This window comes from Megascapheus bottae, chromosome 6 (assembly GCF_031878675.1).
Source record: "Megascapheus bottae isolate mThoBot1 chromosome 6, mThoBot2.hap1, whole genome shotgun sequence".
Classification (NCBI taxonomy): Eukaryota; Metazoa; Chordata; class Mammalia; order Rodentia; family Geomyidae; genus Megascapheus; species Megascapheus bottae.
The window spans coordinates 59,567,839-59,595,641 of record NC_143514.1 but is presented as its reverse complement, the minus strand read 5'-3'; the positions used below and the strand labels follow the sequence as shown (position 1 = coordinate 59,595,641).

The 27,803-nt window shown below is 41.4% G+C and overlaps 1 protein-coding gene and 1 non-coding gene across 18 annotated transcripts in view; both read left to right on the top strand.

The window, feature by feature from the left end:
- Positions 1 to 25,957, top strand: part of Macf1 (microtubule actin crosslinking factor 1) — a 372,611-nt gene extending 346,654 nt beyond the window's left edge. For 10 of the 17 annotated variants that reach the window (XM_090335123.1, XM_090335122.1, XM_090335127.1 and 7 more), the window contains 11 exons: positions 1,498 to 1,618; positions 2,245 to 2,408; positions 3,798 to 3,960; positions 5,682 to 5,836; positions 7,222 to 7,296; positions 8,388 to 8,405; positions 13,297 to 13,414; positions 19,846 to 20,057; positions 20,502 to 20,612; positions 23,721 to 23,850; positions 24,481 to 25,957. In XM_090335123.1, the coding sequence (XP_090191249.1) occupies positions 1,498 to 1,618; positions 2,245 to 2,408; positions 3,798 to 3,960; positions 5,682 to 5,836; positions 7,222 to 7,296; positions 8,388 to 8,405; positions 13,297 to 13,414; positions 19,846 to 20,057; positions 20,502 to 20,612; positions 23,721 to 23,850; positions 24,481 to 24,737 (1,524 nt within the window). In that variant the 3' untranslated portion in view covers positions 24,738 to 25,957. Of the gene's footprint in view, positions 1 to 1,497; positions 1,619 to 2,244; positions 2,409 to 3,797; positions 3,961 to 5,681; positions 5,837 to 7,221; positions 7,297 to 8,387; positions 8,406 to 13,296; positions 13,415 to 14,055; positions 14,125 to 19,845; positions 20,058 to 20,501; positions 20,613 to 23,720; positions 23,851 to 24,480 lie in introns of all 17 variants that reach the window. The other 7 variants (XM_090335130.1, XM_090335132.1, XM_090335131.1 and 4 more) reach the window with 4 other exon arrangements.
- On the top strand, positions 2,765 to 2,874 carry LOC150062055 (U6 spliceosomal RNA). Its single transcript, XR_016536093.1, has one exon. It is a non-coding gene; the product is annotated as a U6 spliceosomal RNA (small nuclear RNA).
- Positions 25,958 to 27,803: the final 1,846 nt, after the last annotated feature.

Sequence of the window (27,803 nt, the reverse complement as noted above, 5' to 3'; positions counted from 1 at the left end):
CTTTCATTTATCCTTGACTCCTAACCAGATCCTACCTCTCCCTTCCAAACCTGCCTCTTTCCTTGAAATTTAGAAACCTGTGATAGTTCTGGGACTCTGCCTTTCATTTATATCCTACATCTAATGGATCACTGGATCTTACCTGTTCTGTGTATGTGTGCATGTGCATATGTATGTGTACTTGCATGCCAGTCCAGGAACTTGAACTCAGGGCCTGTGCACCAGTGTCCCTGAGCTTTTTGTTTTTTTTTTTTTCCTTTTGGTGGGTCATGGGGCTTCAACTCTGGGCCTAGGTGCTGTCGCTGAGCTCTTCAGCTCAAGGGTCAACCCTACCCCTTGAGCCACAGTCCATTTTCTAGTGATTAATTAGAGATAAGAGTCTCACGTTCTTTAGTGCCCATGCTGGCTTTTGAACCATGATCCTCAGATCTCAGTCTCTTGAGTAGCTAGAATTACAGGAGTGAGCCACCACACCCAGCCCTGAGCTTCTTTTGCTCAAGGCATATACTCCACTTGAGTCAGAGGCTCAGCTTCTGGCTTTTTGGGAAGCAGTTTATTGGAGACAGTCTCATGGACTTTTCTGCCTGGGCTTGGGCTGGTTACAAATCACAAAATCACAATCCTCAGATCTCAGTCTCTTGGATAGCTGGGATTACAGACTTGAGCTACCAGTGCTCAGTTTTGTTTTGTTTGGTTTTTTTTTTTAGACAAGGCCTCACTATGTAACTAGAGTTGCCCTTGAGCACATGATTCTCCTACCTCTGCCTCTCCCGTGCTGAGATTACAGCTGTGTATCTTCAAGTGCTTTCAAAACACTTCATGGCTCCATCTTTCTTTTTCTTGCTCAGACCTTCACTGTGTTTTACCACAGTTCCTACAGTGGTTTGCTAACCTTTTTCCCTACCTCTAGTCCTTACCTGCCTCTGCTCCTTCAGCACTCTGCCTTCTGCACTAAAACATCCTGCAGTTACCCCCTACCATTCCCAGTCTCTTAGTCTGACACAGGCCTTTTGGAGTTTCTCATTTCCTGTCTTCTAGCTCCACCTTTATACTCCTCTGACTATATTTTCTTCTGAGCCAGTGATTGGAAAGGCAATGTCAGACTTTCCCTAGGCTGTATTCTTTGCTAGGACTGCTCCCCCCCACCACCACTTGAGGTTTTTTGCTGAATTCATCACTCAGTAACTCAGTTTAGGCACCAAGCTCCAAGCAGCTTTCTTTGCCAACTCAGGCTATGAATTATTTGTCTTAGGTCTTCCCTTGATATCTACATGGCATTTAGTAGTCTGAACTCTTGACTTTATTACTCCACTATGAACTCATTCATTTAGGTCTTAATCACTTGATAAAACTCCTTAGTCATAGTTCTTAAGAAAAAAATGAGACATATGCAAAGCCATCTGTCACTTGAACAATCAGTTATAGACTTGTCCTTTATTAGAAGTTTCATGTTTCCATTTTAGATTTTTTTTAAAACTTTTTTTTTTAATTTAACAGACATTTATGGAGGAAATGACACGCAAACAACCTGATGTGGACCGTGTCACCAAGACATACAAAAGGAAGAATGTAGAGCCCACCCATGCGCCTTTCATCGAGAAATCTCGCAGTGGTAGCAGTACGTTTCCAGTCCAAATGTGCTAGGATGTTTCCTTCCTGCTAATTGAAAATGAGCACTCACCAAACACCCAAAAGACAAGGAAGAAAGAAAGAGTGAGGGAGAGAAAGAAAGGGCAAGGGAGAGAGAAGGAAAAAGATGACTTTCAAAATGCCCGTCGAAAGAATTACAGTTTAATTTTCAAAAACATACTGGATTTTATTTTATTGAAATTTATTCTTCTAACACCAGCAGACTGACTATGCTCTTATTTTCTCAGATTAGTTTGCAACCAGCAAGATATTTTCTATTGTTGTGTGTTAGTTTTACCTGTTTATATTTGGTTTACAGTAAGTTAGCTGTAATTAAATTAGCTCCTGTCGAATTCCCCTGCTTCTTTGTTGGGTTGACATGTCTTCAGTTCACTAAGTAGGACAGAATTGGTTAGAGATTAATGTAGGAAACAGGTAAGTAGTTGTAGGCTGGAAGGAGGACCAGTATCTTTGGAATCAGTACACCTCCATACTTAAGTGCTGCCTTATATGTGAAATATCATGAAGTTCTCTTAAAATTCACATATATGGCTATTTGCCTGTGGATTGATGGTTAAAACTAACATTTCTAATCTTGTGATTGTTTTGCTTTAGGAAAGTCTTTAAGTCAACCCACACCTCCTCCTATACCCATTCTCTCACAATCTGAAGCGAAAAACCCACGGATCAATCAGCTCTCTGCTCGCTGGCAGCAGGTATGGCTGTTAGCACTGGAACGCCAGCGGAAGCTGAATGATGCCTTGGACAGACTGGAGGAGGTAATGGCCCTAACGAGTGGCCCTGATGTTGTTTTTTATGCCCTTTTGGTCTAATCTGTGTGCTGTTACCTATTCTAAACTAGACCTGTGCCAGTATTCTTTCCTTCAAGTCCCCAAGTGAGAAAAGACACTTGTAAGAAAGCGTTAGCAGCAGAAATTGTTACATCTGGCTCAGGAAAGCATGAAACTGCAGTTCTGTATGAGGGTCAGACCTGTGACCCAATCCTCAAGACTTTGCTGTGGCTGAGGATGAGGATATAACTGTGTAAAGCTTATCACAGAAATAACCATAATTAAGCCATTCATGTAAAGATAGAGAAATATGATACATGATTGTGAAATGAGAGTAAATTTTTATTGTATTCACTTCAGCACCATATATACTAAAATTGGAATGATACAGAAAAGATTATCATGGCCTCTGTGCAAGGATGACATGTAAATTTGTGAAGCATTCTTTTTTTGTTCATTTTAAATAATTGCTTACTATCTGGTTACTGCTAGTCTTCAGTAGCTCTGCTTCTAAATGTCATTATCCAATTATTTTTTAAAATATGATACTACCTAGTTTCTGAAACAAACCTCTAATGTCTTTTATATTCTTTTATTTGTGCATATCAAAGCAGCTATGCCTGGAAGTGAGTGTTCTGTTTTGTTGTTGTTGTTGTTGTTGTTGTTACTTCTGTAGGCTAGCTGAATTTTAAGTATATTTGGTTCTTGTTTCCCCCATTCCTTCCAACTTTGAAAGACCAGGAGAAACTCTCTGATATATATTGGTGAATCACCAACATAGTCCAAGTAGCTAAAAATTGCTCTCCTCACAGCACAGGCCAAACATTTAACATAGATGTCAGGTGGGCAACTTCTTCCTTCTGGTGCCATTCCAAACATGCTTGGACACAGAGTTACATTCCTATACTGTCTGTGTTCAACTAGATTTTCAAACAAAAGTCTCAGAAAATGGTGGGAAATACAAGCTTCCTGATATGGGCTCTATGTGCGACTGTAAGTGCTTTTCAGAATAACATGAAAGCAGTGTGGTGAGACCTCTCTTTTGGGATAAAATCCATTCCTTTACATCTGAGTCCAAAGGGAAAGCAAGGCTGATTCCACCCATTATCAGTCTATGTGCATTGTATTTCTCACATTGTTTTCTCAGTTACTGTTTCTCCTGCTGTTGCATTCTCCCACAGCTCATGTAAATGATTGTGGCTTTACATGAAGAAGCCAGATGTGCCTTCACAAATGAGACAATGTGTAGATAGCATTGTTGGTACCCCCTAGAAGGCCTGCATGGCTTTACCAAATGTCTGAAACGTTGGGTATGCTCTAAGAAGCTTTGAGAGCCTAAAACAATAGATATTACTTGCACTTCTGATTTCTTCCTAGTTGAAGGAATTTGCCAACTTTGACTTTGATGTCTGGAGGAAAAAATACATGCGATGGATGAATCATAAAAAGTCTCGGGTCATGGATTTCTTCCGACGCATTGACAAGGACCAGGATGGGAAGATAACACGTCAGGAGTTTATTGATGGCATTTTAGCATCTAGTAAGTCTAGGCATAATTCCACACATGAATCACAAGTGGGTTCCTGGTATTTTTATATGTGTGTGCACCCATAGATGCAGGCACATGTACCAGTAGTGAGGTTTAGACTCTTTTCTCAAGAATAGTTCTCTATCACTTGAGCCACATCTCCACTTCCCTTGCACTTAATTTGTAAAAGCTTTAATAATTCTGGTAAAATAGTCTTCTTAAGCAAAAGTCAGAATGAAGTACTATCACTACATCTGTTGTTAGGTAGAAGAATCTAATTTTACTAGTAACAAAAAAAATGTCTTATTTCATACTTTGATGCAAGCAAAACACATTAGATGTATAAGAAGCTAACCTATGAATGATATCCTAAGTGCCACACTAAAATCCGTTTTTCACAGCTCTCAGAATGCTGAGTCAGGAGAATCACAGTTTCAAGTCCAGCATATGGTCTATAGCAAAATCCTAACCAATAGAAAAACAAATTTTTCATAAAACAAAGTTTTTAAAATAAAACATAGATGTTTCCTAACTTTTATGTAACAGCTTACAAATTTTAAGCAGAAAGCATGAGCAAGGCATAAAGTATTTTAAGTGACTGGTGAAGACCATGACATGGCATGGTCAAGGAAGGCTATTTGTAGAGGTGATATCTGAACTCCAATGTAAATGATAAAAGAGATGCTCACACATGAAGATTGTGGGAAGAACTTGAGGCACAGGAACCAGAAGGTTCAGAAGACAAGAGATGTGTGTGGATTTGGCATGTTCTAGAAATGGAGTGGCTGTGTCATGCATAAGAGGAAAGTGGAATGTAGTGAAGTTGGAAGGGTAAGCAGCAGCCAGTTAGCGCATGGCCCTATGGACCATAATGAAAGGTTTGAATGTCACCAGGCACTGGTAGCTCACACCTGTAATCCTAGTAGGAGGCTGAGATCTGAGGATCACAGTTCACAGCCAGCCCAGACAGGAAAGTCTTACCTCCACTTAACCACCTGAAAACAAAGTGGAGCTGTGGCTCAAAATGGTAGAGCACTAAGCCTTCAGCAAAAAGGCTTAGAGACAGGAACCAAGCTCTGACTTCAAGCCCCATAACGGGAGGAGGAAAACAAAGGAGTTTTGAATGTCATTCTGGATTCAGTAGGCAGGAGGGAACCATCAGAGGTTTCAGCTGAGAAACCTTATGATTTAGTTTTGCTCTAATCACCATAAATATTCACATTTTCCTGTGGAAAGTAGTTTGTCAAGAATCTAAGGTATCCTAAGCATAGAAAAGGAAAAATAAGGGGCTGAGAATCTGACTTAGTGGTAGAGTGCTTGGTTAGCATGCATGAAGCCCTGGATTTGATTCCTCATTACCACATGAATAGAAATTGCCAGAAGTGGCACTGTAGCTCAAGTGGTAGAGCTTTAGCCTTAAACATAGAGAGGCTAAGGGATGGCACCCAGGCCCTGAATTTAAAACAAAAAAATAGTGCTATTTATTCCCATGTGTTATTGTTCTGAAATAATGACTAAACATCCACAATAATGGAGTAGATAAGTAAATTCTTAAGAAGAGGGGCATATCTGCAGAGGGTTATAATATTTTATGCCTTTTAATATATCTGAAATCTGAAACACTATTTTGTTTCTTTAATTGCATAGGGGTAAGAGAATGTATAAGCAGCTATGCTCATCATTACAATGAGTAGTGAGTCCTTTTAATGTTTCAAATTGTTTCCTTTTTTCAGAATTCCCTACCACCAAGTTAGAGATGACAGCTGTGGCTGACATTTTTGACAGAGATGGAGATGGCTACATTGACTACTATGAATTTGTTGCTGCTCTCCATCCCAACAAAGACGCTTATCGACCAACAACTGATGCAGATAAAATTGAAGATGAGGTATGATAGTGACTAATGACCATATTTTTGACAATAGATTTATTGCTGTCCTGAATTAGATTGGATTTTAGTTACCATATCAATGTTTAGATTCCTCTGTGATTATTTGGAATTCTGTATCAAGTTTAACTTTCAGGTAGTAAGTCAAAGGAACCTCAAAGTGTCTGGCAACTGGGTTCTACTTTGGTCTAGTCTAGATAGGATTACCATTGTATCTGTGCTTCTCTGAAGTCCACACAGGACCTTTCCAAAGAATTACTCTCTTCCTAGTTTACAGGTACCATGTCATTTAGGATAGACTTTCCTCAGTCCTGAGCGTCCTACCTCAGAATCCAGGAATGTGGTTTTCAATGCAATATGAAGGAATGAAATGTAACATTTTAAGATAGTGTGAATTCACCAAGCATTTTCCTAATTAAAAACTGTATCTTGTTGAAAAATAGCAAATTTATTAACACATAGAAATTTCAACATGTATTAGGAAGAGTGGTGGGTAGGAGAATCAGTCTTGGGTAATTTGATATAGACCAGTGCTAACTGTTTGGGAATTTTTAGTCAGTTCATAATTAACTTTATTAATCACTTGATTTTCATGTAGACATATTAGCACTCTCCTCTAAAAGAATTTTGAAGCAGGATGGGAGAGTATTTTATGTATTTACTGGGAATTTTCCATGATATGTTTTTTTTTTCTCTCAGTGTCAGTTTTATCTCAATAAAAAGCAATATGTGTTTAAGGAAAGGTAAATGCATGTGTCAAGTGCCTAAAGAATAATGAATGGAGCTCGTCGTGGTTGCTGATGCCTGTAACTCAGGAGGCTGAGGTCTGTGGATCATGGTCAAAGCCACCCCAGGCACTAAAGAATATGAGATTTTTATCTCCAGTTACTAGAAAAACCACAAGTGGTGCTGTGCTTCAAGGGAGTAGGGTGGTAGCCTTGAGCTGAAGAGCTCAGGAACAATGCCCAGGCCCACAGTTCAAGTCCCACGACTGAAAAAAGAAAAAGAAAAGAAAAGCTAGGTGCAGTGCAATGGCTCACACCTATAATCCTAGCTACTCCGGAGGCTGAGATCTTAGGATCAAGGTTCAAAGCCAGCCCAGGCACAAAAGGACCTGAGACTCCTATCTCCAGTTAACCTCTAGAAAACAGGAAGTGGGGCTTGGCTCAAGGGTAGGGCAGTAGTCTTGAGCTAAAGAGCTCAGGGAAAGTGCCCAAGCTAACTTCAAGCCCCATGACCCACCGGGGGAAAAAAAAAAAAAAAAAAGAATGACTTTATTCATTTGTTCATATGCTTTAAAAAAATATCCTGGTTTCTCTAACTAGAAAGCTTTTCTCTGCACTTTACACTTCTTTTTCCTTTCTGTTATTGTTTTCAACCAATAGGTCACAAGACAAGTGGCTCAATGCAAGTGTGCGAAAAGGTTTCAGGTGGAGCAGATTGGAGAGAATAAATATCGGGTAAGGAAGACGGGGTGGGGGGGCGGGATCTAAAAATGGTCTCTCATAGAGGTGGTTCTCTTCTGTGCATCCTTAAAAGCAACCTGACATACAGCAGACAGATAATTTCACCTTCTCAGCTGGACTGAGAGATATAGCCACTGTCTAGCTCTCATCTCTGGATGTCAAATGTCAGGTATCCTACTAGTGCTTTACATATTTTCGTCTGAACAATGACCATACCTGGCTAAACAGTAGTTTTAGACCATAAGTAGCATTTTAGAGCCCTTGCCTCATAGCCAACTGAGGTCGTCTTGGAGGGACCTAAGAGTCCTTTAGAAAGCACTTTCAGAAACAAGTATATGACTGATGACTAAACCCCAAAGAGCTAGTTTTCATGAACCTGAATGTCTTCCAGGATCAGATGGATAGGGAAACTGTTGAGATTCAACAGATGCTATGTCTGTTCTGGGCTGGGCCACAGATGGGGAGCCAAGCTCAGGGGTCTTCTCTGGAAAGGCCTGCTTGATTTGGTCATGACTGATAGTAAACTGTACTCTGTGTGTGTGTGTGTGTGTGTGTGTGTGTGTGTGTGTGTGTGTGTGTGTGTGTGTGTGCTCTGCCTCAGGGATATAGAAGGGGGATCCAAATAAACAATATTCAGCAGCTTGTTGGGGTTCCTTAAAGTTCAAAGAAAAGTTTATGATTGGCAAGGAGGATTTAGATGGCCATATTTGACTGATACACAGGAAAATGCAGATTTCATTACCTCAAAAGTGTTCTTAGAGTATATCAGATACTCTCTATGGTACTAACTTAGAGTATTGGGTGGCTGTCTTGGCTCTAAACTAGAGCATTTAGTTAGAACTCCAAGTAATCCTATACTTGCTCACTGGGTTTTGTTTTATTATGTTTTTAATTGCCTAAGAGAAATGAGTTGACAAAAACAGCAGAATATTGTAAAATCATGTTCCTATGGCAGGTGCGTGGAAAGAACTTGGTTATTGTATATACTTGGAAGACTGGTAACATGATGATAAGACTTTTATTCCTCAGTGTTTGACAAAATGTTCTCTTTTTTTTCCTCCACTTTTTACTCTTACTGTCTGTAGTTCTTCCTCGGCAATCAGGTACAGTGTGCCTTGCAATGTCCTTCTCAGTGGATATGGTCTTCATAGCTGATGCTTCCTAATCTTTGCTGTGGGGAGAATACATGATCTGAAGCATGCCTGGGTCACATCTGGTGGTCTTACCAAGTGGAGAAAATGCTAGTGGAGCTGGGGTCTCAAAGCTGCCTCAGCAGCAAAAGCACACAAGTATACTTTTTAAAAGAATCAAGATAAAGTTCTCCATTCAAAGTTAGGTTCACTAACTCTGGGGCTGGGAGCGTGGCCCAGAAGGTAGAGTGCTTGCCTGGCATGCATAAAGCCCTGGGTTCGATTCCTCAGTACCACATACACAGAAAAAGCCGGAAGTAGTGCTGTGGCTCAAGTGGTAGAGTGCTGACCTTGAGAAAGCTCCAGGACAGTGCCCAGGCCCTGAATTCAAGCTCCAGGACTAGAAGGAAAAAAAAAAAAAAAGATTAACTAGAGATAATATTGTGCTGTGGTAAGTTATACAAGTAATATGATTTAGAAAATTAAGTCTATGAGATCAACCCATTCCACTTCTGAAATGAATCAGGCTTTGTACTTCTATATTGGAAGTCAGAAAACCCTTAGCCCAGTTCTGATTCATACCAGTTTTTTAACAGTTAACACAAATTTACTCAGAGATTCCTTGAGAACTTTAAAACTAAGTACTTCCTTAATATTTATATTATGTAGAGTTGTATTTTATAATGATAAGGAACCTGAGAAATCATAATTGGCCATGGCCTGAGGTTTGCTAATTATGGCCAGCCAGCCAGAATCTAAAAGAACCTAATTAGATTTTCATGAAAGATTGAAAACCTTGACTCCGCTTGGTAACTCTAACCTTTCAGATCTTTTTGAGGGCTCTGGGTTGCTGTGTCTTCAAATGTAAAAGGAAATTGCATGAGTAAAATCTGTCTCTGATATGAAATTAGAAACACTAAGAGTTAATTTGAGGTTCTCTATCACTTTTAAATTCCAGTCACTAGAATAATCATTAACTACAGTAATATTCTGGGCCAGGAGAAAGAAAAATCTAAAAATGAAAGGAGTCAGATTGGCTTTAAAATAGATCATTGCAAGCCAGGCAAGGTGGCATGAGACTGTAATCATAGCTACTTGGGAGGCTAACACTGAATTGAAAGTTGAAACCAGTTTGGGCAATTTATTGAGACCCTATCTCAAAAATAGAATGATTGGGGTTGGGAAGGTGGCTTAGTGGTAGCATGCTTGCCTAGCATGCACAAAGTCCTGGATTTGATTCCTCAGCAGTACATACACAGAAAAGGCTGGAAGGGGTGCTATAACTCAAATGGTAAGAGAAGCTCAGGGACTAGGCTCAGGCCCTGAGCGTAATATATTATTAATATTATTATTATTGCTGGGAGCTAGTGACTTGTGTCTGTAATCCTAGTGAATGAGCAAGTTGAGATCTGATGGTCATGGGTCAAAGCCAGGCCAGGCTGAAATTCCATAAGACTCTTAACTCCAAACTAGCAAAAAGCTAGAAGTAGAGATATGAGTGAAATGGTAGGGTACCAGCCTTGAGCAAAAAAAAAAAAAAATATATATATATATATATATATATATACATACATACATACATACATATTATCAATGCTAGTATTATAGCTTGGTGGTAGAACACTTGCCTAGCATGTATTAAGTTCTGAGTTTGATCCCCAACACTGCTAATTAAGTGATCAAACATTGCAATGGAGTACCCAAGCATATCTGCCTCCTTCTGGCTATGCAGGTGCTTGGGCCCCTCTTCCACTGTGCCATTGTCCACTACACAACCCAGTAAGGTGTCCTAATATTGCAAACAACTATGAAGTTCACTTTAGTACACAGCTCGACCACCACATGTCACTGTCATACAGCTGATAATTGCAGCCAGTGTAAGAACCCAAGTTTGTATAAGAGAAGGAAACAATAGTTTCTGGCCCTCAGCAGTTTGGTTCTCAATTCTCTGCTTTTCTTATGCCCTGTTCTATATATCTCATTTTTGAGGCACATTGTAACTCTTCCACACTTATCACTCTGGACTCAGTTTCTCCAGTTGCAGCTCTTCTGACCTTGGATCAAGGCTCTATTTTCCAGAGCTTAGCAAATCTTTTAGCCAGATCTTCACTGAGAAATTAAAGCAAAACAACTATGAGATAGAGTAATATACCACAGGACACAATATTCCAAGAATAAAGGGCTCTAGGGTTCTGTTCACTCAAGAGGACACATAAGTGCATACCCTTCCCTCTCCTCAATTGTCCAGAAAAAAAAACCCTAGGCAGTGATTCAACTTGGGTGTCACTGCACTTAATTCTGATGGAATCTCAGTAACCTGTAAAACCTGCCCCTTCCATGGCAACAGCTTCTTTGGTTGGAGAAGCAATGCTGTGGGTAATGCTGCTTCTCTTGTTCCATGCTTTCACTGCAGTGACTTGTATAAAATTTTTTAAATGATACAATTGGGCTAAGGATGTGGTATAGCACTTGCCCACCTTTCTCTATAGGAGTGAAGAATGTTGAGCCAGATAAGACCCTTGAAATCATTTGGTATATGATGTGACATATTCTTCTTATTGTCTGCCTGCAGCTCATCTTACTGCCTGTACTGATAATTTTGCATGACCCAAGAATGATATTATAAATATCTAATTGGTAGAAAAAAAAGGGGTTTCCCACTCCTAGACCCTTGATTTGATCCCCAGGGCTTCCAAAATTTAAAAATTCCTAGCCAGGCACTGGTGGCTCGCACCTGTGATCCTAGCTACTCAGGAGGCTGAGATCTGAGGATCACGGTTCAAAGCCATCCAGTTACTAAAATCCGTAAGACTCTCTCATCTCCAATTAACCACTGGAAAACCAGAAGTGATGCTGTAGCTCACATAGTAGAGTGATAGCCTTGAGCTGAAGAGCTCAGGGACAGCACTCAGGCCCAGAGTTCAAGTTCCACAATCCCCCCCCCTCCCCAAAAAAAATCCTGTCAAATGAATCTTGTAAAGACTATTTGTTTTCAAAATATGTGTCTAGAGAGAGAGGACAGTGTTTTTTAGTCTCCCTGCCCATACAAATGATGCATTTGAGTCACCAGCAAAAGAATATGGAGAATTAACACCAAATTATTATTGAGGAAGGATGACTATGTGCCTTTTCAGACATCCTTTCTTATATTTTCAATTTTTCTGCTGTTTCAAAGTTACAACTCTATAACTTTGAAAATCCTAACTAGATGATTAAGTAATCCCTTCACTGCTTCTCTAGGACCATCCTCTTTAAATTAAATAGCCTTAAAAATGCATTTATTTTATTTTCTTTCTTCCTTCCCTCCCCTCTGCATTGGTTGTAGGGCTTGAACTCAGGGTCTCAGCTTTGTGTCTCAGCTCTTTGGCCCAAGGTTAGCACTCTAATACTTTGAGCCATACCCAGTTCCACTTCCCATTTTCTGGTAGTTAATTGGTGATAAGAGTCTCACAGACTTTCCTGCCTTGCTGGCTTTGAACTGTAATCCTCAGATCTCAGCCTCCTGAGTAGTTAAGATTATGGGCATGAGCCACCAGTACTGGGCTAAAATTGAATTTCTTTAACATATGTTGGATGTTGGAATCTTAATATACTTGTCTTTTGTTCTGTTTTACTTCATTTTGTGAAGAGGGTGATTTATATAGTGGGAAACACTAGTGTTAAGGTCGATCTGGGAAGTAGTAATATTAAGCAAGAAAAAAGGAAAAACAGAGGATGCATGTGTGAGCCCAACATAGTAGCACATACCTGTAAACCCAGTACTTGGGAAGCTGAGGCAGAAGGATCTAGAATTCAAGGCTAGTCTGGGCCTTATCAACTCTATCTCCGGAAAAAAAAAAAGAAAATCATGCTTGTTGTAAGATACTAAGAATAAGAATGATTATCATCATGATGGAAGATTATTAAACTCTTGTTACCTAATCATTTGTTCCACTGAAGAAACCTTTTCTGCTGATGCTATCACAAGTAGAAATACTTAGGATTTACTCTAAAAACTGGATGCAGAAGCTATCAGATTTTCTCCTAACCTTGTAATGGTGCTTTGCAAAGGTTTTCTTCACGCTTGATTCAGTATTTACTTTTCTCCATTTAATTTTTGAGCACACTGTATTCAGAAGTTTTTTTTAAGTAAACAAAGTCGCATTACAGCATGGGGTGCTACAATTTGGGCAAAATCTTTAAAAAAAATAAACTGAGTAAACATTTATCTTCTTTCCCTCCTTTTGGCACACAGCAGAAGTATGACTATCCAGAGCTGACTTTTCCCTAGTGGAAAGTACTTTAAATATACTTTGGTCTGAACCAAGCATCCTCTTCTTTCTCCTTTTTTCTTTCTTTCTTCTTTCTTCTGTTGAGGATCTATTCCAGGGCCTTGCATATTAGGAAGCAAGTGGTCTATCACTGAGTGGCATTCATAGCCCTCAACAAAGCAGATCTGTAGCTTGGTGTTTCTGCTTTTATATTTGCCAACCCCCTGGTGAAAAAATGTCAAAACAAAACAACACCACACACATGCAGAAACACAAAGAAAGTTTTAAGATTTTTCTCAGAACTATCACATTGGCCAGGCTACTGGCTAACACCTGTAATCCTAGCTACTCGGGAGGCTGAGAACTGAGGATTGCAGTGTGAAGCCAGTCCAAGCAGGAAAATCCATGAGATTCTCATCTCCAATTAAAAGCAAAAAGCCAAAAGTGGAGCTATACCTCAAATAATTGAGAAAAATAATTAAAATAAAAAATCAAAAGATTTCAACAGTTATATTGTCATTCCTGTCTGAATACAGTCTGCTTTGGGGGGAAAAAAAACATAGATATGCCTTAAGGCATATTCACAAACTAAGTTTTTCCCCTTTATTCTACAGTTTGGGGATTCTCAGCAGTTGCGGCTGGTCCGTATTCTGCGCAGCACTGTGATGGTTCGAGTTGGTGGAGGATGGATGGCCTTGGATGAATTTTTAGTGAAAAATGATCCCTGCCGAGGTAAGAAAGTGTTCTGTATATTGTTTTGTTGTTAAGGTGTACAGGTGTCTTCTCAACTAGCACAGGGCTTACAGGGCTTCAGGAGGAAAACACAGAAATGAGAACTGAGAGTGTATTAGTATCATCAAAATGTTGCAGTTTGGAGCATTAACACCAGTCTAGCAAGGAGCCTGACATAATCCATTAGATTCTTCTCTCCTAGCATCTCAGATGCTTTGGCCTGTAATTCCTATGGCTGAAAATCAGGGAGTGTATTGGGCCCTTCCCATGCAAGAGAGGCTGGTGAGCACCCTTGACCAGGAGGAAGTTAAGGACATCTACCAGCAGCCCAGACATTGCTAAGACACATGGTTTCCTAAACGAGATGGAGAGACACCTTTTGGCTAGGCATGAAAAGGTGCCCACCAGATTAAAAATCAATTTAAATCCCAGTAGCCAGAATCTAGGGCTGCAGCAGTGCACAAACAGCCAAATCCCCATCACTCAATCCTGCTCAGCAATGTCCTCTCCTTTCTCCTGTTAGCAGAGCTGCATGTGGGTATACTGTAGGCGCCCCTACTCTCTGCTAGTTTGTCCTTCTTGACTGGTTCTGTGTTTCCTGCTCTTTCTGTTTCTTTGTGTTTACATATGTTTTATTCTAGTTCACCATCCTGGGAGTAAAATAAAGCGCTCTGATTCCAGCTCTTCAGTTTCCAGCCAGTCTCCCATAGGTTGGCCCTTACGCTGTGTCCCTCTCCCTTCCCTCCACCCCCGACCCTTTGAGAATGGCTTTGCTTTTTGAATGGAAACAACTTGGCTTTGTGATAACCTGCTGCCTTGGTGAATGCTTGAGATAGCCAAACCACTGCTTTTCCAACTGCTTTGTTGACAGTGTATGAAATATTCCTACTGAGACAGCACACACAGAATTGTTTTGAGTTCCTATTAGCAGATACTTCTATACCATAGGTGTCATACACAGTTATAAGCACTTAAAAAATTTGTGTCTCACACCCGTGCCTCACTGTCCTATGAGGTATTCTTTGGGTAGGCCGGGAGTTTGGCCTAGTGGTAGAGTGCTTGCCTAGCATGCACAAAGACCCTGGTTCGATTCCTCGGTACTACATATATAGAAAAAAAAAAGCTGGAAGTGGTGTTGAGGCTCAAATGGTAGAGCTCTAGCCTTGAGAAAGTCCAAGGACAGTGCTCAATCCTTGAGCTCAAGCCAGGACTGGCAAAAAAAAACAACAACTTCTTTGGAAATGGTTTCTAGTCATATTCTGAAACATTTAGAGAGAAAAGAGTTAAAGCATACAGTTCTTACCTGAATTCAGACAAACCCATAAATTGTTGTTCTTTAATTCATTTTTGCTCCAGTAAACCAAAGATAAAAAATAAGTCATTTGTCATTGTTTTAATTTGTATCGTTTTACTCATGACTTGATTTAAATAGGATTCTTTTTCTTTTCTTTTTTTTGCCAGTCCTGGAGCTTGAACTCAGGGCCTGAGCACTGTCCTTGGACTTTTTCAAGGCTAGAGCTCTACCACTTGAGCCACAGCACCACTTCTGACCTTTTCTTTGTATGTGATACCGAGGAATTGAACCCAGGACTTCATGCATGCTAGACAAGTACTCTACCACTAGGCCAAACTCCCAGCCCAGGATTCATCTGTTTCAAATCTATTATAAGGCCATGTGTTTTGTTTTGTTTTTTTCCCTTATGTATGATTGGTCTAAACAAAAAAGATACTGCATGTGGCATTTTGGAACCCTTGGTTGCCTGTTTATTCTCTTCCTGCTGTGTTTTAAGTATATTATGTTGCTGACCAAGTAGAATACAGCTTGCTTTATCCTTATATTACTATCTAAAAAATGGAACCTCAAGGAAATTTGGGAGGGCCACCTAGTAGCTATTTTCTGTGGACCATGATAGCCTTTTTCATCATCCTTCAGAGCAAACAAGGTAAGACTCTTCTCTGTCTCCTTATGAGTACCTCATAGGAACACAGGAATCACTTTGATTCCTTGACTTTAGAGAATTCCCCAGGGCCAGTAGCATGGCCTAGTGATAGAGTGCTTGTTAGCATGCGTGAAGCCCTGGTTCAGTTCCCTGGTGCCACATACACAGAAAAAGCTGGAAGTGGTACTGTGGCTCAAGTGTAGAGCACTAGTCTTAAGAAAGCCCAAGGACAGTGCTGAGTTCAAGCCCCAGGACTGCCAAGGAAAAAAAAAAAAAAGAATTCCCCAGTAGTTTTCGGTGTCATAACTCTTCTAGAAATGGGCAGGATGAGTTATTTCTGATCAGCTAAGTAGTGCTAGGAAGAGGTCAACTAAGGGCTAGTATGGATGGCAATAAGTTGGAAGGATAGGAACATCAAAAAGAGAAGTTAACTTGCCAGACATATTAATGCATACCTGTAATCCCAGCTACTCTGGAGACAGAGGCTAGAGGATCATAACTTCAAGGGAAGCCTGGGCTACATAGTGAGACCCTGTTGAAAAACAGACAGGGCCTGCACTGGGCACAAGTAGCTCTCATCTATAATCTTAGATACTTAGGAGGCTGATACCTGGAGGATCATGGTACAAGGCCATCCCTGGCAGAAAAGTCCATAAGACTCCATTTCCAAAATAACTAGGAAAGACTAGAATGGAGTTATTATGACTCAAGTGCTCAAGTTCTAGCCAAGCAAGCATGACATCTAGGGTTCTGTAGTAATGTGGCTTTTAGGAACATTGTTTATGTTGTGTCTCCTTGGGCTTCTGTAGAACATAGGTTTGTGACAAGTTTTTGGTTTTTTGTTTTCGTCAGTCATGGGGCTTGAACTTAGTGTTTAGATGCTATCCCTAAGCTCTTTTTGCTCAAGACTAGCTCAACTTTGAGCTCAACTTCAGATTTTCTGGTGCTTAATTGGAGATAAGAGTCTCACACATAGGAGTCCTACATACTTCAGTGCCTAGGCTGGCTTCAAACCACAATCCTTAGGTCTCATCCTCCTCAGTAGCTAGGATTATAGGTGTGAACCACAAGTGCCCAGCCATGACAAGATTCTTAGCACTAATTATTTTATCTCCTTTTCAGTGGTGGGGAATGTCAGGCCATTGGACCATAAAAGGGCCTGCAAAATCATTTAGCATCTGATGGAACAGACATTTATGTTGGCTGTCAGCTGCCTGTACTAATAGTTTTATATGACTCATGAAAAATGTTACAGATATCCAAATAGCCCTTAGCAGGAAGAGAAAAAAAAAAGCTTCTCATCCTTATTAGCTGTTAAGAAAGAGGAAAGACCGAAACTGTGCATTGGTTTGGCTAAATGTACAAGTAACAATACACTAGGTAGGTTGCTAATTATACAATAGTTGTCTTTGCCGCAAGCAGATTTAGCTTCTAAATTCATCCGTTGGCAAAGAAAATCAGGTTTGGGGTGGAGATAAAAAAGTTCCTTCCAGAAAAATAAGCACTTCTGTTCCAAAAGGAACTTTGACTTGTGAAGACTTTTGGTGGTGGTAACCGTGAGGCTTGAATTCTGGGCCTGGGCGCTGTCCCTAAGCTCTGTTCAACCACATAAGCCACAGCACCACTTCTGTTTTTCTGGTGCTTAATTGGAGATAAGAGTCTCACGGACTTTCATGCCCGGACTGGCTTTGAACCTTGGTCCTCAGATCTCAGCCTCCTGAGTAGCTAGGATTACAGGCATGAGCCACTGGTGCCCAGCCACTTGTGAAGATTATTTAAATGCAATTTACTTTAAAACTGATTTACTTGTAACATACACAAAATGGTCCATCTTACCTGTATATAAGAATACAGTTAACATTCACACCATTAGCCTGGTGCCCAAACTGGGCACTAAAATCTGTGAGACTCTTTATCTCCAGTTAACCGCCAGAAAATCAGAAGTGGTGCTGTGGCTCAAAAGCCTTGAGCTGAAGATCTCAGAAACAGCACCCAAGTCCTGAGTTTAAGCCCCACAACCAACAAAAAAAAAAAAAAACCCACTATTGTTTTCATTAAATATAGTTTAGATCAGAATATTTACTAGTAAGCTATTCTAACCATTGTCAAATGGCCCTTAGGAAATGATGGCCTTCTTGGTAGTTAAAGAGTTGAATTTGAGGCTCCAGAAGTTTGGCCTAGTAGTAGAGTGCTTGCCTAGCATGCACGAAGACCCTGGTTCCATTCCTCTGTACCACATACATAGAAAAAAGCCAGAAGTGGTGCTGAGGCTCAAGTGGTAGAGCTCTAGCCTTGAGAAAGTCCAAGGACAGTGCTCAGGCCCTGAGCTCAAGACCAGGACTGGCAAAAAAAAAAAAAAAAGAGTTGAATTTGAGGCAGCTGCCTTTAGAATCTGACACTTGTATATTCAAGGATAGATCTTTTTTCTTTTCTTTTATGGTAGCTCAAGGCTACCATACTACCTCTGAGACTGGGTACTGTCCCTAACCTCTTCAGCTCAAGGCTACTGCTCTACCCCTTGAGCCACATCATCACTTCCAGCTTTCTGGTGGTTAATTGAAGTCTCACCAACTTTTTAGTGCCTGGGCTGGCTTTGAACTTTGATCCTCAGAACTCAGCCTCCTGAGTAATTAGGATTACAGGCGTGAGCCACCTTGCCCAAGTAGAGAATAGATCTTTCTGTCAATGAAATGTCTTAGCTGGAGTGTAGCTCTATGGCCCAGCAATAGAGGTCCTGAATTCCTTTGCCAGACCCATCTATTAGGAATATTTACCTTTTGACTTTAATATAATAATACCTTTATTATAGCAAAATATCTGAAGTGATGCAAAAATTAAAAATACCTTTATGAAAAGCTGGAAGTGGTGCTGTGGCTCAAGTGGTCAAGCACTAACCTTGAAAAAGCCCTCAGGCCCTGAGTTCAAGCCCCAGGACTAGCAATACAGTAATAATAATAATAATAATACCACCTTTATGTCTATCTAGTTGCTAATAACTTTCTTTTTTCTTTTTTTTTTTTTTTTTGCCAGTCCTTGCTTGAGCTCAGAGCCTGAGCACTGTCCTTGGACTTTCTCAAGGCTAGAGCTCTACCACTTGAGCCTCAGCACCACTTCCGGCTTTTTTCTATATGTGGTACCGAGGAATTGAACCCGGGTCTTCATGCATGCTAGGCAAGCACTTTAACCACTAGGCCAAACTCCCGGCCCCATAGTTGCTAATAACTTTCTTAAGACTTTTTTAGTGCCTGATCACAGGGCCTTGAGCTCTCCCTTTTTCTTTTTTCACTCAAGCTAGCATTCTGCTACTTCGGCCACAACTCTACTTCCAGCCTTGGAGATAGAAATCTTATGGTTCTGGCCGGGAGTTTGGCCTAATGGTAGAGTGCTTGCCTAGCATGCATGAAGATCCAGGTTCGATTCCTCCGTACCACATACATAGAAAAAAAGCCAGAAGTGGTGCCTGAGGCCCAAGTGATAGAATTCTAACCTTGAGAAAGTCCAAGGACAGTGCTCAGGCCCTGAGCTCAAGCCCAGGACTGGCAAAAAAAAAAAAAAAAAAAGAAATCTTATGGTTCTTTCTTACCAGGGCAGGTCTCAAACCACGATCCTCAGATCTCAACCTTCTGAGTAGCTAGGCTTATAGATGTGAGCCACCAGCTCGTAGCTTTCAGTTTTTTGTTTTATTTTGTTTTGGTTTTTTAAATTAGAGGAAACACTTTTCTTAAATGAGTACTGTCTTTTACATTTAAAAGTTATATTAGCTGTACTTTATCTTCTGACTGAATCCACATTTTAAGTTCTGATCTTTCAGCTCCAGAAAGCCATGAGACACCTATCTGGCCTTCGGTACTGGTTCTAGATCCTTCCACCTCCATATTCTTCCTCTTTTAGTTTTCCCTTCAGCTTCTTAAGTGCTTTCCATTTTTGACCTAACTTAACACTGGCAAATATTTTGCATGGTCTTGATCTTTCTCTCTCTCCCCACATGTTTACTTGGTAATAATTCTGTCCTCATTTTTTGCTGTTCTGATTTCCTCAGTCCCTGCCTTTAGGATTATTATTGACTGAACTCAATAGAAGAATCTAAACAGTCTGATTTCACCATTGTGTTTTTCCCACTATGTCATTATCACATATCCTGCAAAAATTGAACAGAAAGTATACATGTCCAATGAGAGAGGAAAGAGGGTTTTGATTAATATCAGATGCTGTGAACTATTACATCTGTTTCATCTTGAGCAATTACAGTGTGCTGACCCCAGGAGACAGTATCAAAACCAAAACGTGGCTGCAGAATAAGATCGTACTCTGTACATATAGGATCGTGGGGGGGGGGCGCAGAACCATGACAAGGCTGGTAGGTCATGGATTTATGTACTTAAAAAGAACCCACAAATGATACTAAACCTACACATGACCTAATACCATGGGGTCAAGCAGCTGTAATGATGTGTTTTTAATTAACTGACACTGTGTTTATTCCCATTGTAGCACGAGGTAGAACTAACATCGAACTTAGAGAGAAATTCATCCTGCCAGAAGGGGCATCTCAAGGAATGACCCCTTTCCGATCACGGGGCCGAAGATCCAAACCATCTTCTCGGGCAGCTTCTCCTACCCGCTCCAGCTCAAGTGCTAGTCAGAGTAACCACAGCTGTACATCCATGCCATCTTCTCCAGCCACCCCAGCCAGTGGGACTAAGGTACATGCTGACCTCGTTTCCCATTCCATCTTGGCAGATGCTTATTGTTCAAGAATCCTCTGGAAGATTCCAGAGAGAAGAGGAACCCAGACCAATTCCACCTATACCAACTATGGCCAAGCCCTGGTAATACCGGAGCCTTAAAGACAATGGTCAAGGACTCAGGCCACTTACGTTAGAAAGATTTCCTTCTTATTATTTCTAGTTTTGAGTTTGAAAATCCAGAGTTACAGGTTATGCGAATCCAGGCAACTATCTGTACAGAGAATACTGGTGCCTTTCTGCCTGGCCCTTCTCATCCCATTGAACTGATGTGCATTTTATTTTGTTTCCTGTTCCTTTAAAATTGAGTGTCTTCTGTTTTTTGTTTGTTTTGTTTTATTTCTGTTTCCAATTTTCCATTTCAATTGTTCCCATCCTTCCCTTTGGATTTCCGTTTCACAGACTCTGTTTCAGTTATCTCGCTGTTATGACAAACCATGGTTGGTAAACAGTAAAGCTGGCACCCCTGTCAGGGACAGCCCTTGTCCTGACCTCCAGCTGCTCAGCCCTGAGGTAGAGTATAGCTTTGCCAAGGTCACCAGGAGGCATTTACTTGCTCATGCCAAGAACCTGCCCAGCTCTTCTTCCTGACATGAGCCCATCTCTCTTCTGTCTCTTCCATGCTTGCTGACACAGCTGATTCAACTGGTCAAATGTTTTCAGGGGTTTCTAACTCGGATGCACCAAAATTGACATGAACTAAGAGATACCTAAAACTATAATGTTCAGGGTGGTTCATAGTGGTCATTCCTGGTTGTTTGTGGATACTGTTTATACTCAGGCCCCTTAGGGCCTCCAACTGTTAGTACACCCACGAGTTATTAACACTTGAAATCCAACTACAGCGCATGTTTTCCAGTGTGCTCTCTGCTTATAAGTAGAAGATGGTTGGAACAACCCACCTTGAAACACCTCCTCAGGATGCTTCATATTGCTGAATTGGTCCAAGGCATGAGCACTACTGATTGCAGCCAACACAGTGTCCGTGAGCACTGCTTTCAAGGACTCAGATTTTACCTTCTGAACTCCTTGGGCCAGACTGCAGCCAAAGAGCGAGATCTTGTCTTAAAAAAAAAGAGAGAGAGCTAGCATGGCTTGTCTAGTAACATGCAGTTGCATCCTAGCTCTTACAGGGAAATGGTTGGGTTCTTGTGCCTCAAAGCACAGTACTGCCTGAAAAGCTTCAGCCATACAAGCTGGAGAGGCACAGAAGCCAATGGCTATGAGTAAGCTGCTGCTTTAGGACTCATGCGGCTCCCAGCCAAACCTCCAGTCCAGAAATCCGGCTTATTAGAACATGATGTGGGGACCCACTGCCACTAAAACCCCAGGACTCAACCTGTTAATCCTTTCTTATTTTCTTATGCCTCCAATTTGATGAAAATTTCCAAAGGTCTAAAATTATTACATCTGACTTTGACCTTCTGTAATCATTGGTGTCCTCTGGCCCAGAGGCCGCAGGGCTGTGGGTTTCCAGCAGCTGTGGGTTCTCAGTGGCAGTGCTCAGGAAAGATAGCTTCTGGAACCGGGATGGAACCGGGATTCCTCCTAGATGGCCATGAGAGTTCCTGCTTGAGTTAAATCACTTCCTGTCGCTTTTGCTTTTCCCTTATAAAGAAATGAAGCAAAAAATGAGATGGGTTGCTTTACTCTCCTGTGTGCATAAACATCTTAAAGGTCCTGGAAAACAATCTCCATAGTCATTTCAAAACAATTACAATAGTAACTATGTCATAGGTGATATTTAAAACAAACCTTAAGGGCCAGGAGAGTACTCAGCTAGCATGCAGTAAGGCCTGAATTTAATTCCTCAGTACCACATACACAGAAAAACCTGGAAGTGGTGTTGTGGCTCAAGTGGCAGAGCGATAGCCTTGAGCAAAAGTGTCCAAAGACATGGGGCCGGGAGTTTGGCCTAGTGGTAGAGTGCTTGCCTAGCATGCATGAAGACCTGGGTTCGGTTCCTCGGTACCCCACATACATAGCAAAAAGCTGGAAGTGGTGCTGATGCTCAAGTGGTAGAGTGCTGGCCTTGAGAAAGTCCAAGGACAGTGCTCAAGCCCTGAGCCCAAGCCCAGGACTGGCAAAAAAAAAAAAAAAAGTGTCCAAAGACCGTGCTCAGGCCCCAAGTTCAAGCCCCAGGACTGGCAAAAAACAAACAAACAAAAAAAACCTTAAAATATTCTTCCTCCGCCAGGTGGCAAAGGAAGGTCTTCTTCCTGGCTATTTGAGTCATTGGACAAATATCCAGGAAGGAGACCCATGTGGCTGGAAGGACTGGACAAGAGGAAGCATGGTAGAAATTAAGTGGGAGTGTCAGGGTTCATCCTTTACTTCCTGAGGAAAAAGCATTTAGATCTGTCACAGAGCCTAAAGGCAAAGCCAGGTCTTCCAACAGCTCCTGAACAACTTTGCTCCTGTCATCAAATCTCACTTCCTGTGCTTCCCTTGATTTATAAAACCCCCTTCCCCCGCCCCAGGAAGTTAGCTTAGTAGCAAGGTGATACAATAAGAGATGTTGACTAAAGTACTGCAGTCTCTGTATTGGTAGCCCCAAAAGTGGACTTTTAAGATTATTTGGATTTCTTTTTCTCATTTACCATATTTTGGTTCGTTACAACTATACCAATATTAATATCTAACGATTTTTAAGGCCACATAGCTGGGTGCAGTGGTTCACACCTATAATCCTAGCTACTCAGGAGGCTGAGATCCAAGGATCAAGGTTCAAAGCCAGCCCAAGCACTAAAGTCTGTGAGACTCTTATCGCCAGTTAATTAACCACTAGAAAACAGGAAGTGGCGCTGTGGCTCCAGGGTTAGAGCACTAGCCTTCAGCTGAAGAGCTCAGAGACAATGCCCAGGCCCAGAGATAGAGCGGTAGCCTTGGGGTGAAGAGCTCAGGGACAGTACCCAGACTTAGAGTTTAAACTCCATGACCCCCCCCCCCCCAAAAAAAGAAATTGAGGGCCAGGAGCATTGCCTAGTGGTGGTAGAGTACTTGCCTACCATGCACAAAGTCCTGGGTTCGATTCCTCAGTACCACATACACAGAAAAAGCCAGAAGTGGTGCTGTGGCTCAAGTGGTGGAGCGATAGCCTTAAGAAAGCCCAAGGAGGAGGGCCGGGAGTTTGGCCTAGTGGTTAAAGTGCTTGCCTAGCATGCATGAAGACCCGGGTTCGATTCTTCGGTACCCCACATACATAGCAAAAAAGCCAGAAGTGGTGCTGAGGCTCAAGAGGTAGAGCTCTAGCCTTGAGAAAGTCCAAGGACAGTGCTCAAGCCCTGAGCTCCAGCCCAGGACTGGCAAAAAAAAAGAAAGCCCAAGGACAGTGCCTAGGCCCTGAGTTCAAGCCCCAGAACAGGCAAAAAAAATAATTCCATTTCTAACAAAATTTGTCAGCAACATAAAAGTTATTAGAGACATTTTGAAACTTTTAATTGGAATTTAAAAACATTTGAGTCATGAAAGGCAATGACCTAAGACACTTTCAAAGTCTTTGTTTTCCTGGACTTTTAATTTGCTTTTCAAATGATTAGATATGAAGATTTTTAAGTTGACTTTTAAGGCTAATGCCTGTCAAGGATTCAGGGAGTAAATATGATCTTTTATTGTTTGAAGGTCATTCCAACAACAGGCAGCAAGTTGAAACGACCAACACCAACTTTTCATTCTAGCCGAACATCCCTTGCCGGGGATACAAGTAACAGTTCTTCCCCAGCTTCTACAGGTGCCAAAGCAAATCGGGCAGGTAAGTTCCTTCTCACAAAGTATGCATTGGGCTGAGAGGTGAGGGCAGAAGTCAGATCAAGAAACAGGAAATGGCAGCCTGTGAACAGTGCTTCACTGCTCCACAAGGAGCCACTGTTGACAACATTTAGTGTGCTGTCCAGAGAGGCAGAGCTGAGGCATTTCAGGTGATCTTTGCTACTCTTGTTGCTGCATCAAGAGCAGGTTCTTTCATGCTGCTCTTCATCAGAAGTGATCCCAGGTGAAAGTATAGACAGGACCCAAGTTGCAACACAAACACCTTTGTGTTTGTTATGGCTGCTGGTGAGCTGAAGAACAGGAGAGAGTCTCCAGGGGATTTGGCTTCTTTTTTACCTCTGCTTCCCATCTTCTCCATGTCCATCTGCCAGCAGATTGCCTCAGCCCCCACCCATCTGTGCTGAAATGATTGAGCAGCACCTTAAAGCCCCCTAAATCCACAGGGGTGGGGGGTGGACAGGCTTGGCCACTTCTGTGTAGAAGCCTCAGTCTGTGTGAGACTTGCCCAAGGCCTAGCAAATTGGATGGGATGAGAGTTGATACCTGAACCTGTGGTCATCTGTGCATCTGTCCATTCCTCTCTGTTAAAGTCTGCTTTATTCTTGAATTTCAGACCCTAAGAAATCAGCCAGTCGTCCTGGGAGCCGGGCAGGGAGTCGAGCTGGAAGTCGAGCCAGCAGTCGGCGAGGAAGCGATGCCTCTGACTTTGACCTTTTAGAGACACAGTCTGCTTGTTCAGACACTTCTGAAAGCAGTGCCGCCGGGGGCCAAGGCAATTCCAGAAGAGGGCTAACCAAGCCTTCTAAAATCCCAACCATGTCTAAGAAGACCACTGCTGCCTCCCCCAGGACTCCAGGTCCCAAGCGATAACACTGTACAAGCACGCCACACCACTATCCACTTCCAATCCTGCTCCATACATAGGGTGTATATTTATTCCGAACGGGAAAAGTTATATTGTTAAAAGTGTAAAAGAATAATTGTGTTATGAAGCTGCCTTATTTTTTTTTCCTTTTTGTAAGTTACTATTTCCATGTGAATATTTATGTAGATAAAATTTGCCTCCTGGTAACCCAGTAATGATTGGGGCCCAGAAATGAAATATTGGAGGGAAACAGTGAAAAGGTCAAAATACAATGTGTATTAAAAAACAAAAAAAAGAAAAGCCTCTAGGGTTTCTGTGTGGTGCAGGGTTATAAACCTGCTTTATCTTTTAGGATTATTCCTAAATGCATCTTCTTTATAAACTTGACTTGCTGTCTTAGCAAGATAAATTATATTTAAAAATAATAAGAATCCTGCAGTGTTTAAGGAACTCTTTTTTTTTTTTTTTTTTTTTTGTAAATCACAGACACCTCAATTAACAAGAACTGAGGGGAGGGCACTTATAATTGCATTTCCATTGTTTTAATGTGTGATTTTAGTCAGAGACAGAACCTCATCTAGGTAGTGTTTGCACACAATACAGCAAAAAAAAAAAAAAGAGTTCATTGCAATACTGTCTTGGGATATTGTCTAAGTTCTAGGTGTTTAAAGGACACATAGCTGCTAGAATTCAGGGTTAAATGTAACTTCAAAAATGTCAGAACATTGGGATTTTAAACTGATTTGTAACAATCCAGCCTAGCCACCAGTAACTTTTATGCACCCTAGGACCCAGATCCTTGGCAAACGAGACTTTTTTGGTGGCATTGTGAATCACAGATTTGTTTTATCTACATTTTTTCGCTATTTATTGAAATGGTCGATCAACTTCCCACAAACTGAGGAATGAATTCCATGAGCCTATTCTGAAAATGTCGATCTAAGACAGACACTTGCTCGTCCTTTAGCGGAGTTCACCAGCACATGTCCACCTGTCCCGTTTGCTCCTGTCTTTTTCTGTGTGTAATAAAGTCAACTGACCAAGTGACCACAACGAGGGGCTGTCTGGGGCTCCTGTTTGTTAGCTGCTCTTCCTCTTCAGCTCCGACCATGTTGCTGTGTAATTATCTCAATTGGTTTTAATTGAGGCAGAAAACTGAAGCTCTACCAATGAACTGTTTAAAAACAAGACACACTTTTGTATTAAAATTGCTTGCAGTAACTAATGTTTTGTACTTCTTAATTTTCTTCTCCGCCACTACTTTATTTAAATGTTGTAGGTGCTTAAATATAATATTCAAATCACACTATCTCGGTGGGTAAATTATTTAGCTCAATAGTTTTTTTTCACTTATTGGTAATTTTGCTTAAGGCGAAGATACTCTTAGCACAAATATATGGGGCATCACACTTTCCTGACTAAACACATACTACAGATATAGAGGGAGGTATTACGTATATTAGAAAGGATACCTGGGATTTGAGGTAATGGGGTCACACAGTATGCTAAAATCTGTTTAAATGATAGGATTTCATAAACAAGCAAAATTTGTTAGCTTCATATAAAGCAGTTCTTGCTACAGTATGGAAACTAGTTAAGAGGCAGGCAGTGAGAAAAGCTGATTTTAATAAGCCAGCAGAGCCAGGAGTTTGGCCTAGTGGTTAAAGTGCTTGCATAGCATGCACGAAGACCCGGGTTCAATTCCTCGGTACCACATACATAGAAAAAAGCCGGAAGTGGTGCTGAGGCTCAAGTGGTAGAGCTCTAGCCTTGAGAAAGTCCAAGGACAGTGCTCAGGCCCTGAGCTCAAGCCCAGAACTGGCAAAAAAAACAAAACAAAAACTTTTGGCCAGGAGTTTGGCCTAGTGGTTAAAGTGCTTGCCTAGCATGCACGAAAACCCGGGTTCGATTCCTTGGTACCACATACATACAAAAAAGCTGGAAGTGGTGCTGAGGCTCAAGTGGTAGAGCTCTAACCTTGAGAAAGTCCAAGAACAGTGCTCAAGCCCTGAGCTCAAGCCCAGGACTGGCAAAAAAAAAAAAATAAGCCAGCAGATTAGATGACAAGGATTCTCACCCTCAAGAACAGTCTTTTGGGAAGCTGATTTGGGGGAAATGATGCGGTGGGAGTGGATGATGTAGGCTATACCTTTTCACAAGTAGAGGCTGGTGAACAAATGACACATCAGACCCTAATTGCTTAGTCACTAGTTATGCAAGTCTAAAGAATAAAGATCAGTACACATCTGTAGTCTTCCCTCTGGAGGCTGAAGCCAGAGGATCAAGAGTTGAAGGCCAGCCTTCAACTTTGTTCGCTATTTTAGCGAACAAAGAATGTAGTTCAGTTTTGGGGCCCTTACCTAGCACACAAAAGGCCCTGGGTCTGATGGAGGGTGGCTAGTCACTACACCAGCTCACTTGTGGTTCCTGATATTAAATAGTAACTAACTAGTGTCTTGCCCTGAGATCTTTTTGCTGATCACCATAATCAGGATACTAAAAGAAAATACGCCTGGCCATCATGGGACTCAATACTGGGAATCAATTGAATCTAGCTCCTGTTTTACCATGGAGAATGATTTCTATGATACCACAGAATGCATAAATAGCAAAAGTGGACCTTGAGTCCCTGTTCATACCTAGCACTTAGACTGTCTCTATAAAGCCTTTTGTTGGCTTTATAATGATCAGAATAATTAACAGTATAAAGGCCAGAGAATGTGGACAAAGGACCCCAAACCCATAGCATCTGAATCAGGAAACTGAACTACATAGCAGTGTGTGTTTGTCAAAGCAGCTTGGGGCCAGTCAAATGTCCAGATTAAAGCAATGTGCAGTTATGGATTCTTAAGGAGTGCTTACTGTTCTCCAGGCAACTGGATCACCTCAAACTGCCAGATGTTTGTATAGAACAGTATTTTTGCCCTAACTGGTTTCTGCGTATAGGCCTGGCAACAGAAACACAACTTCCATCTTTCCAGAGACTGGCATTAGTCACTGGTTTTCGTTACCAAGGGATTCGGGTTCCCTGATTTTTTTTTTTTTTCAGTAAAGCTCAGGTGGTAGTAGCA